At 37.1% G+C, this 27937-nt stretch overlaps 1 protein-coding gene across 2 annotated transcripts; it reads right to left on the bottom strand.

The window, feature by feature from the left end:
- Nucleotides 1-13: 13 nt before the first annotated feature.
- Nucleotides 14-27263, bottom strand: LOC139961203 (uncharacterized). 2 transcript variants are annotated; one of them, XM_071960214.1, is made up of 14 exons: nt 27055-27263; nt 24375-24498; nt 22250-22513; nt 17812-17956; nt 16838-16905; nt 16234-16329; nt 14985-15080; nt 14369-14512; nt 12461-12715; nt 11035-11202; nt 10071-10136; nt 8940-9030; nt 8187-8364; nt 14-5663 (listed from the first exon to the last, which is right to left on the bottom strand). In XM_071960214.1, the coding sequence occupies exons 2-14, from the start codon at nt 24459-24461 to the stop codon at nt 3710-3712; spliced, it is 3612 nt and encodes a 1203-aa protein (XP_071816315.1). In that variant the 5' UTR covers nt 24462-24498; nt 27055-27263; the 3' UTR covers nt 14-3709. The 2 variants fall into 2 exon arrangements, with proteins under 2 accessions (XP_071816315.1, XP_071816316.1); XM_071960215.1 differs by having other exon boundaries at nt 14-5618.
- Between the last annotated feature and the right edge of the window lie 674 nt (nt 27264-27937).

Raw genomic sequence — 27937 nt, 5'->3', positions numbered from 1 at the left:
GCACACTGAGTAGTCTTATATAATAGCAATTCTTGTTTATTCTGTTTTTAATCTTTCGCTTAATTAAACGACTGCAATTTTCTAGATGTTACTTTTAATAAATCCCAAAATATTCAAATTTGATCGCAGTTTTCATGTAAAAAAGTAAGAATTCTGTACTTAAATATCATACCACTACCTTTCAAAGGATGCATAGGCTATCCTTGTGGATGTGATACCATACAAGTACTATATGGTACATAAACTGTGACTCTTATAACCAATGGTACATAGATTTTGTATAGTATATATACACTGAACACCTGGACAACATATTTTATTGCAGGTCTATCTATGTTTTAAGTATCAAACAAAGAAAATATGCTTTTAGATATGATTTCTGTACAACGTGGTTACACAGAGCCAGTATACATGTGACAAGGGGACGCTCGGTTACAGAGAGCGTGATATTCCAAGAGTTTAAAGTAAGTGTTGCATGTGTGACATGACATTTCAGTATTTAGAACCTTAAAAGTAATTTTGAGGTCATAACACAGTTGTCATCTTTTCGAAGTTCACGACACCCCTAACCCCACCCCACCTCCCCCTCCCCGTTGCAACTCACAGATGTATAGTCAATTGCAAGCGAAACCAACAAACATGCAAAACTAGACAGCACATGGTAACATTCTACATATAGATACAAGTAACTAAACATCACTTCATCCAATGATCAAACATTAATGCTCGCAAATATCCATAGATAAGAAATGTTCTTACTTGTGATGGACGTACAGGAGGGAAATATATTCTTTTCTTCATAGTAAATCATTTTCTTTCGAATATACCTTTACATTTATGCCTGACTGATAGCAAAGTGTTCGGTTTGCGAATATCCTAAACCCTGTTTAATCCCCTTACAAATATCATCGTAAAAGAATTAGGATGGAAGCAAGTTACGAATCTTCCTGACTGCATGAAATAAAAGGCCTTGGTGAGTAGGGCTACTGCATAACAATTTGGTTGAATTGCAACATTTGCCCTCAACATTAATTGACAGGGCCACCAAGTGAGAAATTTGAAAGGAAGTGGTCTGACATTTCCTTTCTGCCCCCCCTTTCTGCCCCCCCCCCCCCGCACACACAAACATCTCTCCATTACTCTTAAACAAAAAACTCCATTTAAAAGTGTTTCCACTCCAGCAATGACTTCCTATATGTTTGGTTTGCTCAGGTTCATGTTGTTATGTATTAGCTAGTAAACAAATTTCAGGGCGTGTAGAAAACTGTCATGATGTATGGGTATCAACTAAAACATAAAGAACAATCTCAAAACTTCAAGAAGACAAACTGTCTATGTATTCACCAACAATTTGTGTGATCTTCTTTCCTTTAAAAAAATTAATAAATAAAAAAGCCTCATAAACTTAATTAAAAAACATTTCACAGTCAAACTCAGCTGACAAATATGTCATAAAATGATTGACTCATAAATATTTCTGCTGAGTCAAGGATTACATGAAACTATATAAATGATATTGAGTCACTTGTGACCTTAAACAGGGTACTGCATGCACCAGTGCTAACACTTCTATGTATTATTATGCTAAGAGAACAAATTTGATACATTTTGCAAATAGTAATGTCAGGAGCTAATGTCACTTCCTTTAATTATGGATCAGGCTATACTCTTTGTCTTTCTGCATTAATTAATGAAGCCTTAATATTGCAGCCTATTCAGGTGGCAGACAATGGAAAACTTATCTTGACGAGAAAACTGTTCCCGCACAATGTTAGTTGAAAACCGCAGCTCAATATCTTGTCTCCAATGTGGATTGAATGTAACCTATTTCAACTGGCTAAACCTTCCCTTTACTCCAGTAAGGTAATGTGACATCAAACATGCAGATGTTCTTCAGAGACTTTAGCCCCTATTATCATTTACCTGTTTAGGGAATGTTTGCTTATCTAGATAAAAATGTTCTCTGTTATAAGAATTTCTTTAAAATGCGATTTCGATCTATTTTCCTACGTGTATAAAGTGAGCAAGATGACAATCACATCTATACTTTCACAAAATATCATCAAATTTTAAATAAAATGATATTTAAATATTTTTTTAAATATAAATCATCATCATTCAAAATGCTATGAGTATGTGGTTTTCATCGAAAGATATGAAAAATTTCCCCCAAAACCAATTTCTTCCACCGGAATATCCCTTCAAAGCAACTACCGCCATAGCTCTAGGACATTCATATTGCACCCAAATATGCGGGAAAGTCAATTAAACATATTACAGTAAGGCCTGAAATAATTTCCCATAAATAAGACATTTCATCGTCTAACTAAATCCATTTTTAATCTCTGTTATAATTTGGTAGCATTTTTGAAGATCATTTTACGTCACCATCTATCCATGGAACTGACGATGTTAATTTAAATTTCTAAAATAGAGAATTGCTCTCCTTCCACATTTTAGATCAAGATAAAGATGTCCTAGCACTCACTTGAATAGCTGAAGAACCTTTCAGAGAGGTTGTCCAACCATTGTTTCAACAAATAATTTCTCTTTACTGGGCACAGGTTTATCCTGTGTTTTTCCTATGCCCTTTCCATAGTTCATTCAGTGGAAATGACCAATCCTTCAGTACCTAATGTCAACTCACATGACTTGATAACTGTCCATAATTTGAGGGTACCTCATCACTTGCTTGCTACAGTAAACTGTCCATCAGTTGAGAGTACCCCGACACATGCTTGCTACAGGAAACTGTCCATCAGTGGAGGGTACCTGGCACATGCTTGCTACAGGAAACTGTACACCAGTTGAGGGTACCCGACACTTGCTTGCTACAGAAAACTGTCCATCAGTCAAGGATACCCCGACATATGCTTGCTACAAGAAACTGTACACCAGTCGAGGGTACGACGACACATGCTTGCTACAGTAAACTGTACATCAAATGAGGATACCACGATATGCCTGCTACGGAACACTGTCCATCAGTTGAGGGTACCTGACACTTGCTTGCTACAGGAAACTGTACATCAGTTGAGGATACCACGATATGCTTGCTACAGGAAACTGTCCATCAGTTGAGGGTACCCGACACTTGTTTGCTACAGGAAACTGTCCATCAGTCAAGGATACCCCAACATATGCTTGCTACAGGAAACTACATCAGTCAAGGGTACAACGACACTTGCTTGCTATCGGAAACTGTCCATCAGTTGAGAGTACCCAGACACATGCTTGCCAAGGAACACTGTCCATCAGTTGATGGTACCCCGACACATGCCGGCTACAGGAAACTGTCCATCAGTCATGGGTACCCAGACATATGCTTGCTACAGGAAACTGTACATCAGTCAAGGATACCCAGACATATGCTTGCTATGGGAAACTGTACATCAGTTGATGGTACCCCGACACATGCCGGCTACAGAAAACTGTCCATCAGTCATGGGTACCCAGACATATGCTTGCTACAAGAAACTGTCCATCAGTCATGGGTACCCAGACATATGCTTGCTACAAGAAACTGTCCATCAGTCAAGGATATCCAGACATATGCTTGCTACAGGAAACTGTACTGTACATCAGTTGAGAGTACCCCGACACATGCTTCTACAGTAAACTGTCCATCAGTTGAGGGTACCCGGACACATGCTTCTACAGTAAACTTTGCCACAATGAGGTGTGGGTATCTTATGTGCTCTTGAGCTTCCTATGCACTGACTTGAATAGACAATTGTCTGTTGTGTATCTCTTTCCACTGAGTACTGAGCATTTTCACCACCCTTTCCCTGTCCTCTTGTGATGCTAAGAGGACAGTCCACGCTACATCTGGGGTGTCGTGCTTGGTTGCTTCACCATCACTAGAACTGAAATGGTCCTTTGATATGTCCACATCCACGTCAAGGACCTCAAAGATCAGAGTAATATCCTTAGAAGTAAAGTCACTCAAGACGATTCTCTTAAGATTCCTGATTGGATGGTTATCGAGAGGATGATAATGAACGCTGTCTGGAAGGGCTCGGATGAAGGTCGGCAGAGGGTAGCTGACATGGTTCTCATTGCAGAGAGCAATGTGTTGATTAAGGATAAACAGGGAACACAATTCCTCCTCCTGAGATTGCTCTTTCATGAAGGTCTCTGCTCCTCTAGTTAGCTCGCCCACGTAGGTCTGGTGACAGATTCTGTAGAACAATAGACTACTCTGGGTGAGATCAGGAGTAGAATCGGTCAAGCTCTCTGAGAGGACGTGTCGGAGATCTTCGATTGTCTCTTCATATTGATAATAGAAAGTAACATTACTTGGGTGGACATACTCAGAGACTCCTGTATGATTCTCAAATGGTGGGTGGGCTTGATTGTAGATGTCCCCACCATCAGGTTCTGGAGATTGAGGTTCTCTTACTTCTCCATCTGGTAGGGCTTGCATCAACTTCTCTTGGAAATCTTTCGTGAGTTGAAAGTTTTGAGTCAGCAAAGTAACAGTGGTATCAGGAGTTGAGCCAGTAATTCTCAGCTTTTGGCTGAACAGTCCCACACACACTTCTGTGATGTCACCAAAGTCTATTTTGTGCTGACATTGAACACAGTCCAGCCCACTTGTGTCAGTTGTATGCAAAACACCACTCTGGTGAGCCCTGTCTACCTGTCCACTCTTGAAAGTCAAGGTATTGCCACTCACTCCAAAATCACTCCTGATTCGCCGGTGAGACTTTCCATTGATGCTCTCCGAGAAAAATTTCAGACTCTCTTGAGAGACAAAGTAAAGAGCTTTAGAACTGAGCAAGACCAGAGCCACAACAGGTTTTTTGGGATCAGCAAATGTGATCACTGTCGTCCACAACATGTGGAGAAGTCTTTCAGGTTCCAAAGATATCTGCGCCACATTGTCGTGGAAAAATTTGACAAGGTCTAACGGTTTCATAGTCTTGATAAACCCCATGGCCCCTGGAATCGTGACTATCTTTGAAGAATTGCAACTTGAAATATATTCTAATTCTCCGGTACTGTAGTCTGGCAGTGGGTTTGTCTGTGGTGTGGGAAGTGTCTGGACACTTTTGTCCGACTCAGCTTTCTGTTGATGAACCTCTGAAGGGAAAGCCTCTTCTTCTCTTGGAGCAATGGCCACCTCTTTCTTTTGGTCACTTTTCCTGTCAGGTAGGACCTCCACCACTTCCTTCTGAATATCCCTGACCGTTTCTTTGCCAAGAAAGTTTTTGACATATTCATACACCTGAATTGCCTCGTGCTGGCTAGGGTGAATAGGATTATACAGCTTGGCACTGCCATCTGCTAATCCTTTCAAAATGCCCAAAAATTCCTTCTGTTGGGGCATCTCCATGGAGGTGAGAATTTCGACTATGGTGGAACCTTTTACATCAGGGTGTGGCTGATTGGTTAATCTGTGTCTAGTGCCATAGGTGCATAGTACTGGTCCCTTGAAAAAAACGCTTAAATTGTTGAATAAATCAGCCACGACATGAATGCCATGGGCCTTGTGTCGGGCTAGTTCGTCAAACAGACAATGAGCTAAGGCCCTGGCACTGATTTGTGTTTCCTGCATGATCGGCTCTGAGGACTCAGTAGCAGTTGCAGAGGACTTAATGTCCCCTAAACTCGACCTGCATGGAGGGAGAAGAGATAGTAGCGTTACAGGAGCAGTTTTCCTGTAAAATAAAGAAAAAACCAGAAAGCCATTTAGCTTTGTGATTCCTTGCCATACAATTTCCTCAAACTACAAAATAAGTATCTGACTAATGTAGAGCAAGTGAGTTAAATTTGTCCAAGAATTAAGTGCGAAGCAGAAAAGGTTTGTAACAATCCCAAGTGGGCATCAACCATGTCATTCGCTGGTAAGGATTTTAAAGTATAGAGTTTTAAACTAAAATGTTTCAATATCCAGAAAGAACAGTCTTCCTAGACACATTTGACCAATTTCGAGCTAGCAATCCCTTCAGTTATTGTTGAGAGTTACACTACATTGTTTGTACACTGTGAAATATTCTTGAGGAATTTGCCAATATTTCCAACATTTGAGATAACCTGTTGACCCCTTGAGGCTCAGAGGGTGAAAAACTGACAGGAGGTTTAAGTGCATGTTTAAAGCAATAGTTTGAACTCTGAAGGAGATTTCATTACCCGGATGCCAGGTATGTTTTATTGCAGACCTATAGAGCCCCCTCACAGAACTAAACTGAACTTTACCAAACTATATTCACCAAAAGAAAATCATAGCATTGGAGATTTCACAGATTAATTGTAACTTTAATTTTGGAGTTATCAGGTTTAAAAGTTCTTCAGACTTTGATGCCTGTTGACCTCATGTGACCTTTGACCTCTACCAATTTCAATAAGATTCTTTCACTCAAGAAGCTGTTCAAGAAAGATGTACTTCTTGTGTTATTGTTTTAGAAGATTTTCAGACTTTCCCTTAAATGCAAATGACCTTTGACCTCCACCAAGGTCGTACGATTCTTTTACTCAACAAGCTGAATCTGCATACCTTGTATGAAGTTCAACAAAGATGTATTTTTGGAGTTATCATGTTCACATTGAACTTCACAGAAAACAATAGGCTTCTTGTATTCAATAAGACAAATCCACATAACAAGTATGAACTCAATCCACCATGAACTTTTTGAGTTACCATGTTTGCAAACAAGTGACAACATATATACACACACACGCCAACAAGATCGCATAGATTCCTTTTGCCGCCAGCAAGGAATCAAGAAATGAAAGATGGGGTATTTAGGCTGTTTTCATTTTGCGACAATTGGAGAACTGTTGATAGAGGTCAGTCAGATTTTGTGACTTGTGTTTGACTGAATATCAGTGTGATGGCCAATCATCAAGGGCGGCGGAACCGGGGGGGGCACAGGGGGCACGTGCCCCCCACTTTTCCTCAGGTTAAAAATGTGCCCTTTTTCTACATAAAAATTGAGGTGTATCAAGTTAGCAAGAGGCCAGGGAACCAGAATGAACACTCGTGAAGGGCTGTTTCCGGCCATCTGAGGGCATTGTAAAACCCAAAAATTTCTTGTACGTTCCGCGCCAACCGATGGTGGCGCTCCGCTCAGATAGTCGTGCATATAACTTTGCAAATCTTGGCTACGCCCTGGCTTTTAATGAATTTCTGTGGGTCAAACTCAAAGCTATTTCGAATGGAAAAAAATGTGTTCAGATATTAACAAGAAAAAACTCTAATTCGGAAGATTCCTACATTAGCAACTAGCATGATTTCACCTCAGTTTGTTCCTTGTTTCCCATTGGATATTGCAGCAGGGCCGTCTTAAGAGATCACCGGGCCCTGGGCCCGGCAATGAAGCGGCGCCCCTCAATCAAGTGAGTTCGAAAAAAAGTTGCGTGAAAAACTGATATCCTTGACAATCGCTCAAGCATAGACATGCCTGCATTTACCACCCCTCCCTATGTCGCGCATAAAGCATAAAACTTTAGCTGAATAACATACAAAAGTGTTTTACCAACTCTCGTCACAAGTTGTCAAGTATCGAATTCAATCAGGCATAATGGCCTATTCAATAAGTTTTCCTCCCAGATTAAGACATGGGGTTACTACGATTGCGGGGCCCCTGACATCGCGGGGCCCTGGGCCAGGGCCCAGTGGGCCCATGCGTTAAGACGGCCCTGTATTGCAGTGCTAGTATGCATATTTTCCTTGAGGGGGAGGGGGGGGCGTTGATTGAGTGATGTGTATACGCAAATAAGATAATACAATAAGAGTTATAAAGGCTACATCAGTCCAATCGAATTTCTGCAAAGTGCCCTTTGATGTCGGTGCCCCCCCAGATTAAAAGTGCTTCCGCCGCCCTTGCCAATCATGACAAAGAAATTACCACCAAAAGATCCAGTCCAAGACAAAGTAGTTGTTGCAATACAAAGAGTGTTATTGAGAAAACGAAATGTTAACAGCTTATCATTCAACTGTGAAAAAAACCTATCAAAATCTCTTCAAAATTTGTGAGGTAGGAGTCATCACTCCAACTAGGTTTGTACTGGCTCAAGAGAACAAATTCCACTAAGAGTTGTATGATCATTAAGTAAAGCATATTGATTTTGCATCTGGCCAATTGATAAACTAACAAAGCATCATTGACAAATTGCTTCACATTTCATCGTTGGAATCTAAATAATATCTGTGAGAAAGTTTACATGAGACATCATCTTACCTTCCAACCTCCATCTTTGTTTCTGTCTTTGGCGGGTAAACCCTTCTACCTTCAGGAGGCCGTCTGGTTTCTTCCTTGTCTGGTTTCCTTACAGATGCTTGGAGCTCATTAAGTCTGTTCAGCCAGTTCTTACCTCCTTCTTGGCGAATCTTTTCAATCTGTGCTTGAAAGTCACTTCCTGTTTATGACAGAAATTGAAATAACTAATAAGACATGCCAATCCTTGAAGGGATGTTTGGTCTCTTTTAACTTTCTCATTTCTCAAAATAACCACTATATGTATACAATGCATCCTATTTATAGGACAATAATTGACAATAATCAATAAAAGTCTCATAAACTCCCCCATCCTGCTGTTTTGGCATTAGTTACACAGCAAAGTAAGGTGTGGATGTTGTGTTGAACTGGTCTCAATCTAGTGGACAATATATGATTTACATAAAAAGATAGTATCATACTTTATTTTACCAAAAGTGAAATGATTACAACATTAGATTTAAGATAGTTGCAAAGGAAATAATAGAACACAACATAAAGTTTGTGGGACACAAAAATTTCTGTACTGGAATAAAACTTTAAGTAGTAGAAGTCACATGGTTCTAGTTATATAAATCTTGAGCATTGAGGGGTATCCAAATATCTGTCAATCTTTCATGGCTTGATCAAAACAACATCACAGACCAAAGTACAGCTTTAAGATCCTTCTTTGCCGATAATAGGGGGTTGCTCAGATTGCTGAATACACTAACATACCTTCTTCAGTAGATGAGTTCTCTGGTACATTGCTAGCCACGTTGTTTGATTGTCCCAGAGAAGGATGTTCTGCAATTGACACTTCATGGCCCTGAACATAATACAAAGAGGAGGAATATGAATAGGTATATATTATAAGTATATTGCATGATTTTTTTTATTCAGTACTGCTATCGGGAAACCTTGGATGCTGTAAGATTGCAGTCATTTACTACTAAATGTCTCATTTCCAGACACAAGATCCACATATTAAGATATCTTTTAACACAGTTGAGGTTAACTAGCTCATATTTGTCTTGGAGAAATATAACAAAATAACTATCTGGTTTAAGCTTCCTTTAATGTTAGGATATTTTAGGATGAAACCAATTGTGCATACTTTGAAACAAGTAAGCATGGTGCTGTCAATATCGTACAAAAACCCCATCTTTACTGATATGCATGATATCACCTTGCAGCAAATACCCACCCATCCCTGCCCATTCTTCCCAACTGACACACTAAAAAGTTACTCACTGCCTGTAAACAGGAGAGAATTCCAAATTGTAAAATCTATATTTGAAGTTTTCTTTAGACAAGGAGAACCAAACTCAACAACTTTCTTAGCCTATGTGATGGAGATGTGTATAATGTACAACTATGGACAGGTCACAAGGAAATGATACCAGATAAGGATGCTTTCATTTCCATGTGTGTGTTGTGATGTCTCCATGATATGAACAGCTTATATCTTTCATGGTGAAAGTATACTTGTACAGTAGTGTTGTCAGTAATAGGCCAATTTTGAATAATCAGAATATGCATACACAACCTTTCTCAGAGCAAAGTTGTACAGAATAAACGACTAACATAACCAAACTTTGTGATGTCATACTCCTTGTTGCTTTGAGTTATCAGTGTTGTATATGAAGTCACAAAATATTATCATTGACACCTCTAACTATAAAAACTATTTTTCTTGTTACTTTTAGTGACTGTCTACAATATGTATGGCTATCTTTGTGGTTGGTTACTGTTAGGGTTGGTTCTCCTTTACCATGGCAACCAAACATGTCATGGAGTAATCAAAACAATGTGTAATTTTCTTCCGTTTTCCAATTATCTTGGTGTGAACTCAAGACAACAACTCACCTTTTGCTTCCCTTTATCCTGCTGAAGTTTTGACTTTTGTATTGCACTTAAGATGGCAACTGTGTCCTGTTATAGATGAAAGAAGTAAAAGACAATTTCTTTAAATTTTAGCAAGAATACTTGGATGTTTATGTCTGAGTAGGATCTTTGTGTCTTTCTGACCAAACCATGCGGTATTTACACATAGCTGAGAATTACTCATTCTAAGAGTTTTGATTATTTATCGATTAACTGAAGAAAGCTGATCCAAACACCAGTGTGTGTCCCACAAAATTCATGAAATGAACTTTAGTTTTATTCTCGAACCTCTAAAGTTTGATAATATGATCAGAAGTTTGAGAAAGGCAAATTAATGCTGTAATGATAGCCTCTTGTCGCATCAACACATTTATGTTAGAGTTAACATTTATACAATGTGTTAACATTAATTTAGCATATATACAATGTGTTAACATTAATTTATACAATGTGTTAACATTAATTTAGCATATATACAATGTGTTAACATTAATTTAGCATATATACAATGTGTTAACATTAATTTAGCATATATACAATGTGTTAACATTAATTTAGCATTAACAATGTGTTAAAATTAATTTAGCATTAACAATGTGTTAACATTAATTTAGTATATACACAATGTGTTAACACTAATTTAGCATACAATGTGTTAACATTAATTTAGCATATATACAATGTTGTTAACATTAATTTAGCTTATATACAATGTTGTTAACATTAGTTTAGCATATATACAATGTTGTTTACATTACTTTAGCATATATACAATGTTGTTAACATTAGTTTAGCATATATACAATGTTGTTTACATTAATTTAGCATATATACAATGTTGTTAACATTAATTTAGCATATATACCATGTATTAACATTAATTTAGCATATATACAATGTGTTAACATTAATTTAGCATATATACAATGTGTTAACATTAATTTACCATCTCTTGGCTGGATGCAGGTTGGCCATCTAACTTGACTTCAGCTACTCTGTCCCCAAAAAGTTTCAAGATCTTAGTTCTGTAATCTACAATTCCTGTGATAGGGTTGTCAAACAGGACAAGCTCCTCTAAGCAGGGAAGATTACCAACAGCTTGAACATCTTCCACCTAAATCAAAAACAAAACAAGCAATGAATTCTTCCATGACTTAGGACTATTACAAACGAATCATATAACACTTTATTTCCACATTGCCTGCTGGACTGTTGTAGAATTGCAAGAAGAGTTTTCCAGAGCCAACGGGCATAACTGTCAGACCAGTGGCATGTTACTGTATGGCTATCTATATATTTATCAACTCACTTCACTGGTCTTACTGCCATTGTCGTGTAATTGTTTTCCCTCTATGACGTGTATAAGTTTCTGTACTTTAACTTTCATATTTTATTATTAACATGCGTTGTAGTTACTTGTATAGCTCGCCTTTCAACAAGACATACCACCGCGCTGCGGTGCAACCTTGCAGTTCATTTCATATATTCAAACATAACGTTCAGTGGAGATGTTAAGGTATGTTGATGTTTAGTTGCTTCTCAGCGTTTATTTAGCTGTATATTTAATAGGGGAGAGTGGGGTGGAGTTATTCAGCGTATTATTTGTATCACGGGCTAGGCTACTATGGTGGGGATTGTTTACGTGGTTCTGCTTGGTTAGGCCTGTGAGCTCATTCTTAGTTATGACCTGATACTGGGCGAGAGATGTTTACAGTTGCTATTAACCTACTTTCTACTTGTTTACCCTAAGTTGTATGTATATGTTAAGTTATAAGTTGACCTAGAGGTCACGGGTTCTAGTTGGCTGATTATTTTTTCTATGTTGATAAGACTACTACTGGGAAGGGTTTTTCCAATGTATTGTACGGATGCCCTTAAGTGCCGTAAGTTAAAACACATACTTCAAGGTTACATATTATTTCAGTTGGGCTTATTTCTCATCGTTTTGGGGGGTAAAACTGGTAACCATGATTTTCTTACTACTAAGTATGCTTTATGCTACTATTTACACTGTTTTCTTCCTTTTTTTCCATTCAGAAACCCTACACAGTTGTTGAATCTAGTTTATTAAAGAAAGACAACATATTGCAGCAACGTGTCAAAGACATCCTTTCTGAATTCAATTATTTACATCCATTTCACAACAGCCATTTTGGATTACTCTTTTCAATCCGGCCAGCCTGAATAAAATAATATACCGGTAAACATTCCTTCATTTTCGTGCCGTTTTGGGAGGTTTCTGAGGTCGTAATAAAATATCATATTCTTTCATAAATGCAACTGAAAATCTCATTTTCCATTTTGCTTAATCGTTAGAATAGTTCCAGTAATACTATTAATACAATCATTGGTGATGAAGAACTGCCACCTACTCTTTCAATACTGTTGTGTCCAACATCGAGAAAAACTAAGGAGTAGAGCTTGGCCAGACCGTTCAGGTTCTGTAGATGGTTGTAGGACAGATTCAAGGTTTTTATGTTGCCCAGCTTGATGTGCATATTTGCCAACGATTCAAATGCATTGTGGGATAAGTTGAGGCAATTGAGGCTGGAAAGAGTAGCTAGATTGTTGATATCAGTCAAACTGTTGTGACTCAGAGTTAAATGTTCCAATCTTGGCAGTAAACACTGAAAACAAATTTAGAGAAAGACAAACAATGATAAGACATTTGTTGATTTAAGAATCATGAAAAGTCAGTAAAATTGATGTTGTTGTACTGAATATCAACCTATTCACATCAAATAGAGTCAGTTTTTATTCAGAGTAATTGATGAAGGACTTTATGGTACCTGTCATTGTTTAGCTAAATACTAGAAATACCAATAAAAGATCAAAACAATTAATAAAACTCAAGATACCACTGCCTAACTATTGCATTGTAGCATTGGACTGATTGCCTCCATAACACAAGCTAAGGTAGCCAACTTAAAATAATTTGAGAGAAAATATGCTGTGAAATCCAGTGGGGTACAGTGGGTGTGGGGGAGGCAGGCAGGGCAAAAATTTATTCAATCAATTTCTTCAAAGTTCAAAGGTATTAATTAACACAATATTCCATTTAGACCTAATTTATAGTTTTAATACACCTTAGAAAGCACCCTTTGGAATCTAAACTTTATCATGGAAGTCACTTTCAACGTCCACGTAGCTACACCCCTCTTTTCCAAAAACCTCCCCCCCCCCCCGGCCCTCCCTCACACCAACCTTTTACATCCTGTAACCTTCCCTGGCCAAATCACCATTAGCAAGTAACATTCATAAAACACACTATATTTGACATGTTAGCCTTGTGAAGCACATAACCTGCTATAGTATGTTTGTTAGCTCATGTACTTATACCAGGTCTATCAATGCAAACAGAAGTAACATCACTTCTCCAAACTTAGCAAAGTACTTTGTTTGTTGCCCCAAATGTAATTTGAGATCAGCAACTGTGAATTGATTGAACTAAATGATGGACTGGGTAGCTTATCACTAATTGATCACTTCAAGAACACACCTTTTGCTATATAGCTTGTACGATATAGGTTTTGCTATTTAGAGGATGACTTCAACAACAGAAAAACTGTCAAGTTCAACATTACTTCCCCTGAACTGAATAGATGCCATACAGCAACACTAAGTATGTGTCTACGTAGAGTCAATGAAAGGTCGCATAGTTACTGTAAGTGATTTAAACTACAACCCTGAATGTTTGAATGAAGCAATTGGTTCCCTGCGCTAAGTTTAGTTACATTTATCAGTCGTGATTCAGTGAGGAAAGTTGAATAACAAAGGGGATATGTCTGAAGGGTTTATGAAGTCAAGAAGGATGGGAAGAATGTATGGCTCAGTTTCAGACAGACTAAGAAGAAGTAAACGTGGACACCAAAATTTTATGTATACATGATAAGAGATTTTGCCACAGTGAACTTGAAGCAAGTTCAAATTGTACGGATATTTAATTTATTTTTCCAGGACCAATCTCAATGGAAGTTAACTCAGGGGTGAAATGGATGACTCTTATGCACATGCCTTACATGTACATTGTGATCACAGACTGTTGTCTCTATTAAAGAAACACAACAGTATTGCCATTTATAACTCAGACTAGATTTGACACATGATATGAATTTAGTTTCAAAATTGTGACAATGAAACAATATCTCGTCCAACATCTCATATCCAAGTTGACCATTAATCTAACATTCTGCTTTTCCAGATAGCTTCAAAGTAAGTCTACAAACTGAATAAATTGTGAGATAAAAACTTTGCATAATGGATCAATACTTGAGACTTACCATGCTGGCATCGACTTTCTGTAAATTATTATATCGGAAATCAGCTTTGGTGATTTCCGACCATGGAGCTACCATTTGAATAACTGTCTTGAGGCTCTCACCTTCTAACTCATTCAAATTATCAAAATGAGACAGGAGAATTTCCTGCAAGCAAAGAGAAAAGTAAGCAGAAAAGATAAAACATGTAATCTTGACATGTAAATCACCTGGTTCTACGTTTTAACACAGCTGATAGTGAATGTGATGCAGTATAACATCTTGCTGTTAATTGTTTACACTGTAACAAAACTCTCAACATGTACAATAAGCTATCTTACAGTCAAAACCAGTTGCGTTTTTCAGATTTGGCTTTTTCTCTTTAATCCTTTTTAAGGAATAACACATTAAATCAGATTTCATTTTTGATATAAATGTGTTTGTTTTATCTTTTAGCCTTGTGTTGTGTTTTTCATGAATACATGAGTACGCTAAGAGCATTAGTGTATGGTGGTACTCCCAAGGCAGGAGCATTAGTGTTGGTAGTAAATTGCTATAATGCCTAACAATGTTTTCCAGATATTACAGACAATTCTTACAAACGAGATAATAAATGAGGTAAATAAATGATGGCTGATACCTTTATAGATGAAGCAGATTTATGGACTGAGAGGCTCCTCAATGTTGTCTTCATCTCTCCCAAACCAGAGACTATTTTCATGTCACAAAGATCAATCTATCATTTAAGTCAAAATATTACAGCAGAAAAAATTTATTAGCAGGCTCTCAGCAATGTCTGTAGGGTCAACATTGCACTGCATTTACTTAAGACTTCTAAGGTAAGGACATTAATGAGGAGGTTTGTCACATTCTCAAACATTTAATTTGAAAACATTTCATTATTGTGGGTCACATGAGGTCATTCTTGACATATATACTAAATTAGCATAACACTCAAAAAACAAGGACATAAGGAGTATTGCTACAGCAAAATACTTAGTTATTATATAGAAGTAATGAAAGATAGGAAACTGACTGGGAAATTTTAGACAAATGGAAAGCAGCAACGAATGTTATGATTAGAACAGGATTGAAACCTGTGACCTCTACATTACAAACTCTGCAGTCACAGCCAAGTATTCATTTACTTATATTATTATCGAATGAAAGTGTATCAAATGAAAGTGGATCATGATCCCTAGTCATGGGTATGTAGGGATCACCGCAAACTCTGGGCTATGTGGATTCTGCCCAAGCATAGAAATGGGTATGTAGGGATCACCACAAACTCTGGGCTATGTGGATTCTGCCCAAGCATAGAAATGGGTATGTAGGGATCACCACAAACTCTGGGCTATGTGGATTCTGCCCAAGCATACAAATGGGTATGTAGGGATCACCACAAACTATGGGCTATGGCAGGTACTGTGGCTTCTGCCCAAGCAAAGAAATGGGTACGTTGGGATCACCACAAACTCTGGGCTATGGAAGGTACTGTGGCTTCTGCCCAAACATAGAAATGGGTATGTAGGGATCACCACAAACTCTGGGCTATGGAAGGTACTGTGGCTTCTGCCCAAGCAAAGAAATGGGTATGTAGGGATCACCACAAACTCTGGGCTATGCAAGTTACTGTGGCTTCTGCCCAAGCATAGAAATGGGTATGTAGGGATCACCACAAACTCTGGGCTATGTGGATTCTGCCCAAGCATAGAAATGGGTACGTTGGGATCACCACAAACTCTGGGCTTGGGAGGTCACTGGTTTGAATCTCAGTCTAGCCATACATTTCTTTGTTCTTTCCATTACATAAATACTTGAAAGACTGCTGAGAAACAAATGATCAAAGCTATTAGACGTCTTTCATCCATACTTTCTTCAAAAGTTACCTGCAATTTTTCTATAGCTTTGAATGAGCTGAGGTCAAAAGGTAGCTGTACAACCTTCCGATTGCTGGTTCCAAGGTTATGTGTAGACCCCGCAATCTGAAATCATAAAAATATCATAAAAGTATCATATCATACATACCGATGCTTGTCGTCTAATATGTTAGCTGATCTATTGAGATAACCAAGGAAAAGTTTATCTATTTAATTTTTTAATTTTATGAAATGTCAAAAATACCTGCATCCCTCCTCCCTTTCACTTTTTAGAGGGGCTAGCTCAATATGACCATTGCTGCAGAACATTAAAAAAGAATAGACATGATTTCTTCCTCATTGATGTGTGGACTAACAACAAGAATTCTGGCACATAATACTTGCTGCTTTGGACTACTGTATAATGTTCATTGCTATAACATTGTGTAACTGACCCAATAACACATAATTTGTAAATAAATAGCAACTGAGTATGCTATTCCTACAAATGCAACACATTATCAACTGTATCTGCATAACTCACTGCAGGCAATCTTATAACAAACAATCAGCCTGCTCAAGGGGATTCGGAATTTATCCTGTACTGATTAAAGTAAAGTCTATCATATCTTACACGTAAATATTTCAAAGTTGCCAGAAAATCCATGATGTGGCCGATATCATTGCGTGCATCATTTGAACCTGTCAGAGAGATATGTAAAAGATAGAGTGGACAAGTTGTCAATAAATCAAAGTACTGTTATTCTATATGTGTCCAAAGCTTTGTTTGGAATGGAAATGAATCAAAGGAATTGGAGGGAGATGGCAGAAAGTATCCATGAGAAATTGGCAGCTACTGCATATCTTGACCATACATAAACATTGTTGCAGTGTCTGTTACAATACGTATTCCTGCAAAGCATTTACATGAGATGGTGGAAAGTATCCATGAGAAATTGGCAGCTATACCTTGACCATACATAAACACTGTTTCAGTGTTTGTGACACCACGTATTCCTGCAAAGCATTTACATGATATGGTGGAAAGTATCCATGAGAAATTGGCAGCTATACCTTGACCATACATAAACAATGTTTCTTGCAGTGCATTTACATGAGCACAAACACTTTAACCTTTCTAAGTTAGAGAGGGATCATCGCTAACTCCAAGCTGGATAGTTCAGTCTGCACAGCACAGGACATCACTGCAGCCTGATGTGAATCTCATTTATCTCAGGGTAATAATTTCTGTACTTTTTCAAACTAGACACGATAATGCCTACTGCATTACGTCACTGACAGTATGGATTGAGCTGTCTGTATGATGCTACAAGTACACAGAATCATTAAGTGTAAATATTTGTGTAGCAGATGTGAAGGCTTTGGAAATTGTTGTGTAAACTATACTACTATGGTCCCTGAGTACAAAACCAGCTATACACAATGTTACATATTTCCATTTGAATTGCAATGCACCCGTTTTGCATAGCACTTTGCAATGCAAAACCAGGTTAAATTATTCCCTGAAGTAATTTCAACCGGATGAATACTAATCGCATAGTGTAAAGGTACTGTTAGTGTACCTTAGCCATGATCACACGAACTTACCACATGTTGGCAGTGGTAACTTTAATCTCTCTGTGATTGCATACAGTTGCATGGGAGTCATCTCGCACATATCACTCCCAGATAGAATAACGTCACCTTTCTCATATAGTTCAGCTGCCAGAGCTTGTGCAACACCAAAGAGATCCTGTGGAGTATAGTTATCAGTTTAATAGATACTCTACATCCTGATTGAGACTGATAATGATGGTTAATATCTATACATATAGTATTGTCAAAAAAATATATGTATTTGATAAAATCTTGAGAAAATAATTGTATGAATGCAAAATGTTACTGAGATGAGAATCTTATTAGTTGGGGCTTGTTCACACTATAGCTTTAATATTGAAGAGGGGTCTGTTTGTTCAACCCATAAATTTCTAAATCAGGCAATAGAAACGATCTGAAATGTCTCAGTTACTGCAAAATATGGAACATTATTATTAACTATCAAGAAAAACCACTACCCGATGACCAAATATCATACAACATGTATAGAAATTTAACCTAATGAAGACATTCAAATGTCATTATAGTAGATTACTCATTGACAGTAATTGTCAGAGACTGTTAATAAACAAATTGAGGTGACAAAAGCTAAAGAGATCTGATGTGTGTTACAGCTTACCCATCACTATGATAATTACCACATGGTATAGTAATAATAGTAAAAGGTCAGTTTAGGGTGTACAAGACGAGATAATTCTTCCCACAGTACACTGCCATATGAAATTCTTAGCTCAGGATATTACAGAAATAGTTTGATGGCAACTGCTTCTACCAGAGAAATCCTTTATTACTCTAGCAATTGATTGCTGAGATACTAAGGTTGGCTCAGCCAACTTCCTGATTGCTCCTTGAAACATAAACTACTCTGCTAAATATTTGCTAAGCTGTCTTTGGATTTTAAAGATTCATCTACAGTGTACATGCAATATTTGGTTGGTTCAAATACCATGATAATCTTGGCAATTTCTATAATATGAGTCATGCTATTACAGGATGTGGTTCCACCTTGTAATGTAGAAGCAACACATACTTGACACAATCAGTATCAAACACTAGGTTTCTTAAAACCTTTACAGGCACAGACATTTGGTAGGTAACAGTTTTACAAGCACCACCCTAGCAGGTAATATCAAAAAGTGGACTAAGAAAATTTTGAGTTATTGTGCTTACAAGGTTTTCAGACTTTGACCTCTGTTGACCTATGACCATCACAGAATAGAATAGGGTTCTTATACTCAATAAGATGGATCTACATACAAAGCATGAAGACTATGAACTTTTTGAGTTACCATATTCACGAGCAAGGGCTCATATACACAGTACACACGTCACCACCTCTACATAGATTCCTTTTGCCTCCGGCAAGGAATCAAAACACATTTATTTTGTTGTGAGTACTGTGTGTGTAGTTAGGGTAGCCACTGACATGACAATACAATGATGATTACAGGACAACTTTAATAGTGGCATGATCTAGCTGCTACGCTGGTCATGAACAATCCATGTTTCAAAGCTAGTGGGAAAATCCTGCGGCTGACGATGATAATACTTATAAAATGGTATAAGGTGATAGTCCCATAGTAGTAAGTATGTTTACAATCTCCCATACAATAAACTCAACAATGCAGTCAGTTCGCCGACAATCTTTCTAATTGGCATACATGTAAAAGAATTTCCCTATGCATCAGTGCACTACAAAGATTCGCCAATACCCTAACATTCCTGGTGTAGTAAATGGAGAGTTAAAATTAATCCAAATAAATCTAAGCTTGTAATCTTTAAGTACCCTTTTTCCAATGACTCGACCGAGGACTACAGTATTAATCTTTTCACGACTGACATCTTCCCCAGCAAAGAAGCTGTTTACCTAGGAATCACCCTAGACAATAAACTAAATTTTAAGAAACACATTAATCTCATTGTCAGCAAAGCTTGGAGAATCCTAAACCCACTTAAAAGCCTAAGTGATCTAAAATACCTATCCACACATATTTTATTACAAATTTATCATTCAAAATTTAAACCAATTATATGGCAGTATCTGCCTCCTTAGCTGTAATAAATCTCAAGTTTCCCAATTAAACATTATAAATACTTAGAATTTACTTAGAATTTGCCACAATATCCCTAGCTATATCGCCACTAGTACGCTCCTTGAAGCAGCAAACTCTTTACCACTTTTCGACCAACTAATTATCTCAAACAAAAAATCCTTAAAAAACACCCTCCTTCTTTATCCCCTAATCCATCACTTCTTAGTTAAATACTTAGTTTAAAAAACCTACTCAAAAAAATAATTAAAGTTCCCAAGAGACATAAGATTTTTTTAAACTGGGAGGGGGCTTCAGCCCTGGCAGAGGGGCCCCTTGTTTAGGAACCCGGTGACTAGAGGACTTGTGAGTAAAACACCATCAGAATTGTCCTCCTCTGGGGAACAGTCCAGTCACAGGGAACTATTTTATATTTTTATTTTTTCTTAGTGTAGGGGTACTGTACATCCCGGCAGGGTGGGTTTGCCAGGTCTGGAGCAACCTCCCATTATTTTTCCTAAGTAGTTTCCTTCACTCATCTGGAGCTTCCAAATTGTGTGCTGCTTGTCTTCCATTTCATTCTTTAATTTAAATTGCAATTGATTGTCTGTTTTCCTAAAAAAGTTCCAATTAACCTGCAGTAGCCGTGCCTTGTAAGGCTCGAACAGCAAGTTCATTCCGACCATGCATTGACACTCATTCATTCACCCATAGTAAAGGCATTAATGTGCTTTTAAGTGATAGCTCGGTAGTAATGATCTCCCTGATGTTGCTCAGTGGTTTAGTTTGATCTTTCCGCTGTGAAATTTTGTTGATGGTTTGGAGAGATTCCGTCACAAATAGAAAGAACTATTCTTGGGAGTTAAACTGCTCAAAGCAAAGAAAATATGTCCCTAACTTTGCCAATGCGTTGAAGTTTACCGTACAATTCTGCCTAATTGGTAGAATAATCCAGGAAAGAGTCTCATATATAAACTCAATGTTTCCTTGTTTCACTGTGGCAATGTGGTGTTTCTGTTAAGGCTTTGTAGATTGTCAACCACCGAGGATTTCATCTAGATCTATGGTAATATTGTATATACCTACCATAACCTTCTTATTACCACTCATTAGTTGAAAACAAAAGCTTGAATACAAAATTTCAATGTGTTGCCCACAATATGAAGATACAGTAATCTTTTAACCCAATTTGTGTTAAATATATCATTGCCCTATTAATAGTGAGTCATGCCATTTATATAAGGCTTTTCAGGAAGAGACACTCAAGTAACACCAACCACTTTTTTTTATTTGAGATGTTTTTTTTCAGTATACAGGAAATATTTCTTCTGACCTAAATGACCCCCTGTCCACCCACAAGCAGGATGTTTAATACTAGTCAATAAAACAATTGTATTTGTGCAGAATGACTTGATGGTGTCATGCCTCATAAAGCTAGTGCAGCAGTAAATATAATGTTAGCCGGTAGCATCAGTGAGGTCACAATTAGTGTCATGTTCATACATGAACACATTAGTATGACATTTGGGTCTTCTGCAATGATGACATCATTTTAAATGTTATAATAAAGTTCCTTCTCATATCAACACTTAGTGAAGTGTGAAGACACACACTTTTTGTCACAGCAGATGCATACATGTACTGTAGGCCTGAGGTTCAATGTGAGTAAGAACATTCTTACCATTTTATGGGGAAAAAATAACAATTGTAGCTACTCAATTGTCGTTCAAACAATGTCAATTTGTCTAATTACCAAGATGTCTCATTTTTTGTTAGAAAACATGTTCAGGGAGAATTTAAGTCACAATTTGTATAAACACATAATACAGGATTCATCATATGTATATAAGTATTGTAAAGCCTGGGGGGTATTAAACAATACTACAGTTTTTTTTTTTTGAGGGAGGTGAGGGTAACAAACTTGATACACTTGTTTCATGTATTATACAGTGCCTTATAAATACAGTGTATTAGTGCAATCAATCAGAAATGCTATCACATACTGCATACAGCATGCAAACATACAGTAGGCAGGTAGTACTGTTAAAACTACTCATGTACACAATAGGACACAAAAACTAAATGAATAGTATTGAGATACCAGATGATACCACCTTTATCCACATTATTGTACATTCTGTGACAAATATTGACCATGGCAGAAGCTAAGTGACATTGGGAAAATACATTTCAAAGGCAAAGTACTGCAGCTTTGATGGATGTTTTTTTTTTAACAATAACATTATCAACTAAGTTGTAGGTAAAAGTAAGAGGGTAAAATGCTTTTCATTTCATGCTTGATTGACTTCTTCACAAAAACTTTACCTACTTATGAGCTGTTGGTTATCATATCAATATTCAGCATTGTCTGAAATGTATGTCAACTAAAAAATACTTACATAAATATCGAACTCTAGAAAAATCAAAACTGGCCTTGGTAAGTCTAAATTTTCATCAAGAACTTTTTGTAGGTATTCCTCCAAATCGCTTCTCCTTTTTTCGATGAAAGCCTTAGAGGTATTACCAAAGAGCTTCTTAGGAGGCAGAGCGGACTTTTCCACCCTATTAGCACCGACAAGTTTGTCGTGGAGGGCACAAAACTCACTGTATCTGTGTTTGACTGTCCAGTGGCAGTCACTGACTGAAACTTGGATGGTGTAAACCTGTTGAGAAAGAAGGAGATGACCAAAGATTTACAAATTGTCAAAATATTTGAAGCAACCATTAACAGACACAAATTAAAACAGTATTGTTATGGGTACCAGAACACTTAAAGTAAGTATTATAGAACAGCATTACAATAGAATACACAGGAAAACTTTATCATGCTTTAATCTGGTTAAAGTTTATGTGAAGGCGTACTTAGTTATGGCACTTTAAGCTTATAGAACAGCATTACATTAGAATACACATGTACACTTTATCATGCCTTAATCTGGTTAAGTTTATGTGAAGGCATGCTTAGTTATGGCACTTTAAGCTTATAGAACAGCATTACATTAGAATACACATGTACACTTTATCATGCTTTAATCTGGTTAAGTTTATGTGAAGGCATGCTTAGTTATGGCACTTTAAGCTTATAGAACAGCATTACATTAGAATACACATGTACACTTTATCATGCTTTAATCTGGTTAAGTTTATGTGAAGGCATGCTTAGTTATGGCACTTTAAGCTTATAGAACAGCATTACATTAGAATACACATGTACACTTTATCATGCTTTAATCTGGTGAAAGTTTATGTGAAGGCGTACTTAGTTATGGCACTTTAAGCTTATAGAACAGCATTACATTAGAACACACATGTACACTTTATCATGCTTTAATCTGGTTAAGTTTATGTGAAGGCATACTTAGTTATGGCACTTTAAGCTTATAGAACAGCATTACATTAGAACACACATGTACACTTTATCATGCTTTAATCTGGTTAAGTTTATGTGAAGGCATACTTAGTTATGGCACTTTAAGCTCATAGAACAGCATTACATTAGAACACACATGTACACTTTATCATGCCTTCATCTGGTTAAAGTTTATGTGAAGGCATGCTTAGTTATGGCACTTTAAGCTTATAGAACAGCATTACATTAGAACACACATGTACACTTTATCATGCCTTCATCTGGTTTAGTATATTTGTAGGCATGTTTATGTCACTTTACACTTAGCAATGAATTTGACACTGCATTGACACACCTGGTCAGGTTGCATTACACTGTACATTAATAGATGACAATGAATGACTACTGTACTAACAACTTGCTTCCAAACATCTGTTGGCTTAATGTGTTTAAAATAGAATGTCATGCTTGTCAATTGTTTCACATCAACATTTGTTTTGGGTGAAAGGAAGCTGAAGGTTGCCTCTGTGCTTACTTCTTTCCTACTATGTTAAGGTCAATTCCATGTAGGTCAAAAAGCATATTTAAAATATGCAGCAAACTACACACTGACTATACTGTACAGTATATGAAAATGACATTAAATTTACCAATTAGTCTTATAAGTTTGAACTTTGAAATGATTAAAATGTCTACAGACACCGTAAATTTATACACTTGTAGAGTAGAGTTCATAATGCTCTCCTCCTTCAAAGGAGCTAACGTTTAATGACTTTATTTAGCGCATTAAATGATGAGAATATCTCCACTTGGTACAGTACTGTTCTTGTACAAACCCCAGGCCTGGTACATGAACATGCACGTACAGTAACTTTGGTTGGTGGACTTACCTAGAATCTGTCTGAAATCAAGTCCAGGTCAACCCTAGTCCAAAAACATTCCAAGTCCAAGAAAACCAAAGTCAGAGTCCACAGAAATATGGACTCTACTAGCATGACAGCTCTGATCCTGTGGTGCTTAAATTAGTATCAAAATACCCTAAGAATTGTATGTATTAAAGTATCTTAATAAGCAAATTATGATTCCTACGAGTATCATTAGTATTGAATCTGTTCCACTACACACTGAATACAGGGTAAATATCTGTTTACATGTATACATATATGGAGACTTACTGTGTAATTTTCAATCTGAGATGTTCCAATTATCTTCACCTCTCGTTTCAGCTGTTCCTTAACAAAGTCATCAGGCAGGTCTGCCATGGTGCTGATATAGCTGGGATCTCTTCATCAACGTACTCTGAAATTTTATAATATAATTATTTGTATACCATTCAGGTACTGTACATGTGAAAGCTAAACAAACAACTCTGAGGCAACTTACTGTACAAAGAATATTGATACCAGGTTGTAGCCTTAGTTACTTTTGGGTGACAATTAATGCTGCAAGATACAGTTACTGTATATAGAAGGTCTTGCACAGTGTAACAATTATTTTTTATTTTCACTATCACGTAAATGTACTTTAAGCTATGGGATTAGGCCATGATCACCTACAGTATCCCTATAGGTGGTCTCTGTGTACTGATGACAGACTTCACCATTTCAGTGGGAACTAAAATACTATTCTATTACAATTAAACATTAGGGCATATGTAATGAACCTACCTGTACATTCCAAGCAATGATAAGTTTGTACAGAGGTTTTCACTTTTCAGACATTGCTCCAAGCTACAAAACATATCTGAAAATACTGCACAGTACTGTAGTCCTGTACAGTTACCCCAACCATTTCTAAATTTATGCTTGTTATTTTGAGTACCAAGCAAAATATATAGAGTAAAGCTGAATTTATTATTGAACTCAGTTTAGATGCTTACTGTAGGAGGGTATTTCCATTCACCCCCCCCACCCCCCCCCCCCCACGCAGCAAACACACAATGAATATCAGTAATCAGCTATTCTGTAAAGTGTTGTGTGGATGACATGCATGGTTATACTTATTTACTAAGCAAAATTAATCCTCCAAAGTTCAAAAGTGAAGGAATCTTATGAATGAGCAGAGGACAGCTACAGTAATGTAGTTGAAGCTATATAGTGAATTTGCTGTAAATTGGTTGTAAATGTTGACAATTTGAGAGTTATATATTTAAGTCCATTATGATTGTTTATGAGAACCTGTTGTGGAGTCTGTGAAACTTGTCCTCTTTCTTAGGCTCTGAGCATTAATAAGTTAACTTACAATTAATGCAAATAGAGATGAAACTTAAAGGGTGTGAAGACTCGCGCAATCTGACCTAGTTACGAATGAGGTGTAACAGAAGTGTTAGACACCATCATTGATCCCAGAAAATACACACACAGCTTGCTACCGTCGGTAATTAGACACTAGTGTACAGTCAGCACATACAGCTGCGTTCAATACCCACAACACAGTGCACAAACGATACAGCGATGTACATCTCAGGTCCAGGTAAAGATAACAAGGTATCACGTTACATTACTGTCTGCATTTTGAAGCGACAAGAGAAAAACTTCACTTTCAAGCATCGGAAAGTTAACTTTTTCAGAGCGCGACACGCAGTTTGGGGCGAGTCTTCAATGCCTTTAACAATAAATGCTGTACATGACTACATACAGTACATGTCATCATAAATTTGGCATGAAAACTGTTTTTTCTGGCAAAATCCTTGATATGAAACAAATGTCAAATTATCAAGTACTATATTTGTCCCATTTCATTGGGCATCTGTTCCTAATTTTTCCAATGCAGGGTGATATTAAACCAATGTTAGTGTATGTGACTAGCTATAATGTAACTATGTTCAAGTTTCCATGATTTTATGTGGAGGGAATATAACTCCATAACATTTCAAGGTCATGAATTCAGTGTTTAAGTTTCCATATTAGGTTCATGCCTTTATCTTGTCTGTGTGTGTCCCGAATGTAATGAATCAAGGAAAATTCATGAATTCAACTTGTAACAGGTACCATGGTATATTGTAATTTGCCAGTGCTAAGAGCACAAGGATTAGGAATGACTGTCTCTATGGTTTTGCTGTTTAGTTGAGTCCTTCAAACTTATCACATGTAAGTTTGTCAAAGTTCGATTAGAATATGCCAGAATATGATAGATTTGTACTTGTACAGGTGTGGAGTTAGAACCATTAGTAGAGAAATTTCCATTAATGCACATGTGCTAAAGTTAGCCATATAATTCCTGTAAATGGTAAAATACATAAGTAAGTACTTCAAAATATAAAGTATGTGTGTCCTTCATTGATGGTAAGAACTCAAAGCTGCTTTCCTAAAGGGCGCATGGTTTAAAACTTGGACTGAAAAGGAGTTTACAATCTAAAAATTTAGACAAGGCCAAAATTGTGTCTATCAGTGACAACACAATGCAAAATTTAAGGATTCATGCAAGATAATGTATTCTACCTTATATAAAGAATGCCTTATGTGGTCTTATTTAGGCTACTATATAATGTTTACATTGTGGCCATTCGTTCCAAAGGTTTATGGGTCAACTACCCATTCTCTTAGTTGATCGCTCAACGGATGCCTGATTCAGGTGAGCAATGTTTACACAAACACTAGTTGGATTAAATGCTTTCAATGAAGAAAAGATGGAAAGTCTAAACTATAGTCCTAGGGTATGTTTTACAGAGGGCAGAGTACCCATTTTCAATGTGAGAAATGGTATGAAGTTCTAAATTTGGGCCCTCGGAGTCGGAGTGAAGCATGGAGGAGGCGTTGCAAAACTCTCGTGGAACTAGTACCTATATAACACTGGTACAAAACTGCGTAAACATAGGCCGGTAGTGTAATGCCACCACTTACAAAAGTAACTTACAAAAACAAGGAGTAATTAAGGCTACTACTGCATCGACTGTCACTTCTAATCACAACACCGTCCTTTATGTCGCTTTAATGTTCATATGAGCATGCACATCAAACAAGAGTTAATTTCGTGATATAGCGAGATCAGCGGCCACTTCCTACATCTCGTCGGTCGGTCGTCTGATTGTGTGAAAGGTACCGGAGACTATTGAGTACTGACAGAGTGACAGACTATCATGTGAGTAACAACTCGCAATGTTTAATAGCAAAACAACTTGCATACTATTTTCTTCATTCCAACTGAGCAGGAATGAAGTGAACAATTGAACATTTTGCAGACAATTTTTGAATTGACGAGATATGATAAGTGGTCAATTGAACGTTTTTGCAGAAAATTGTTGAATTGACGACATATTATAAGTGGTCAATTCAACATTTCAAGTTGCAGAAAATTGTTCAATTATTCAGTTGGAATGAAATGAACAATTGAACAATTGAACATTTTTCAGTAAAATGTTGAATTGACGAGATCTGATAAATTGTCCATTGAACATTTTGCAGAAAAATTTTCAATTGCTCTAAGCAATCCAACATTTTTCTGATTTTTGATAAGATATTATCTTGGTATCTAAATAATATACTGAAAAATGTTGACTTATTGGGGTCAAGTTTTCTAAAGTTAGTGGCACTTTTAAGCTTCCGTAAACCTGATATCTAAAAGGTTTCCTCCTGGAATTAGCTTGCATACAAGGCCTCCCTAGATTGTTCTGTTTCATCGACGTGAAGCCCGTCCATCGAGTTCCACCAGCTATAACATCGGCGAAGTTACACTTCAGTCGACTTGACTGTTGACAATGTGTGTAACATATAATAACCCCATTTTTATAGATACCGTT

The sequence above is a fragment of the Apostichopus japonicus genome, chromosome 20, assembly GCF_037975245.1.
Source record: "Apostichopus japonicus isolate 1M-3 chromosome 20, ASM3797524v1, whole genome shotgun sequence".
In the NCBI taxonomy this organism is placed as follows: domain Eukaryota; kingdom Metazoa; phylum Echinodermata; class Holothuroidea; order Aspidochirotida; family Stichopodidae; genus Apostichopus; species Apostichopus japonicus.
The sequence above is the reverse complement of the archived record's forward strand: the minus strand, read 5'-3'. Positions and strand labels throughout refer to the sequence as shown.

Bases quoted from the DNA above. Each gene is read 5' to 3' on its own strand.
- LOC139961203 (XM_071960214.1), bottom strand. From the start codon at position 24,461: ATGGCAGACCTGCCTGATGACTTTGTTAAGGAACAGCTGAAACGAGAG. The intron at 15,081-16,233 runs GTAACTTTTGAA...CTTAAATGATAG, and splicing joins AAGCTATAGAAAAATTGCAG to ATTGATCTTTGTGACATGAA. The intron at 14,513-14,984 runs GTATCAGCCATC...CTTTGCTTGCAG, and splicing joins AATCTGCTTCATCTATAAAG to GAAATTCTCCTGTCTCATTT.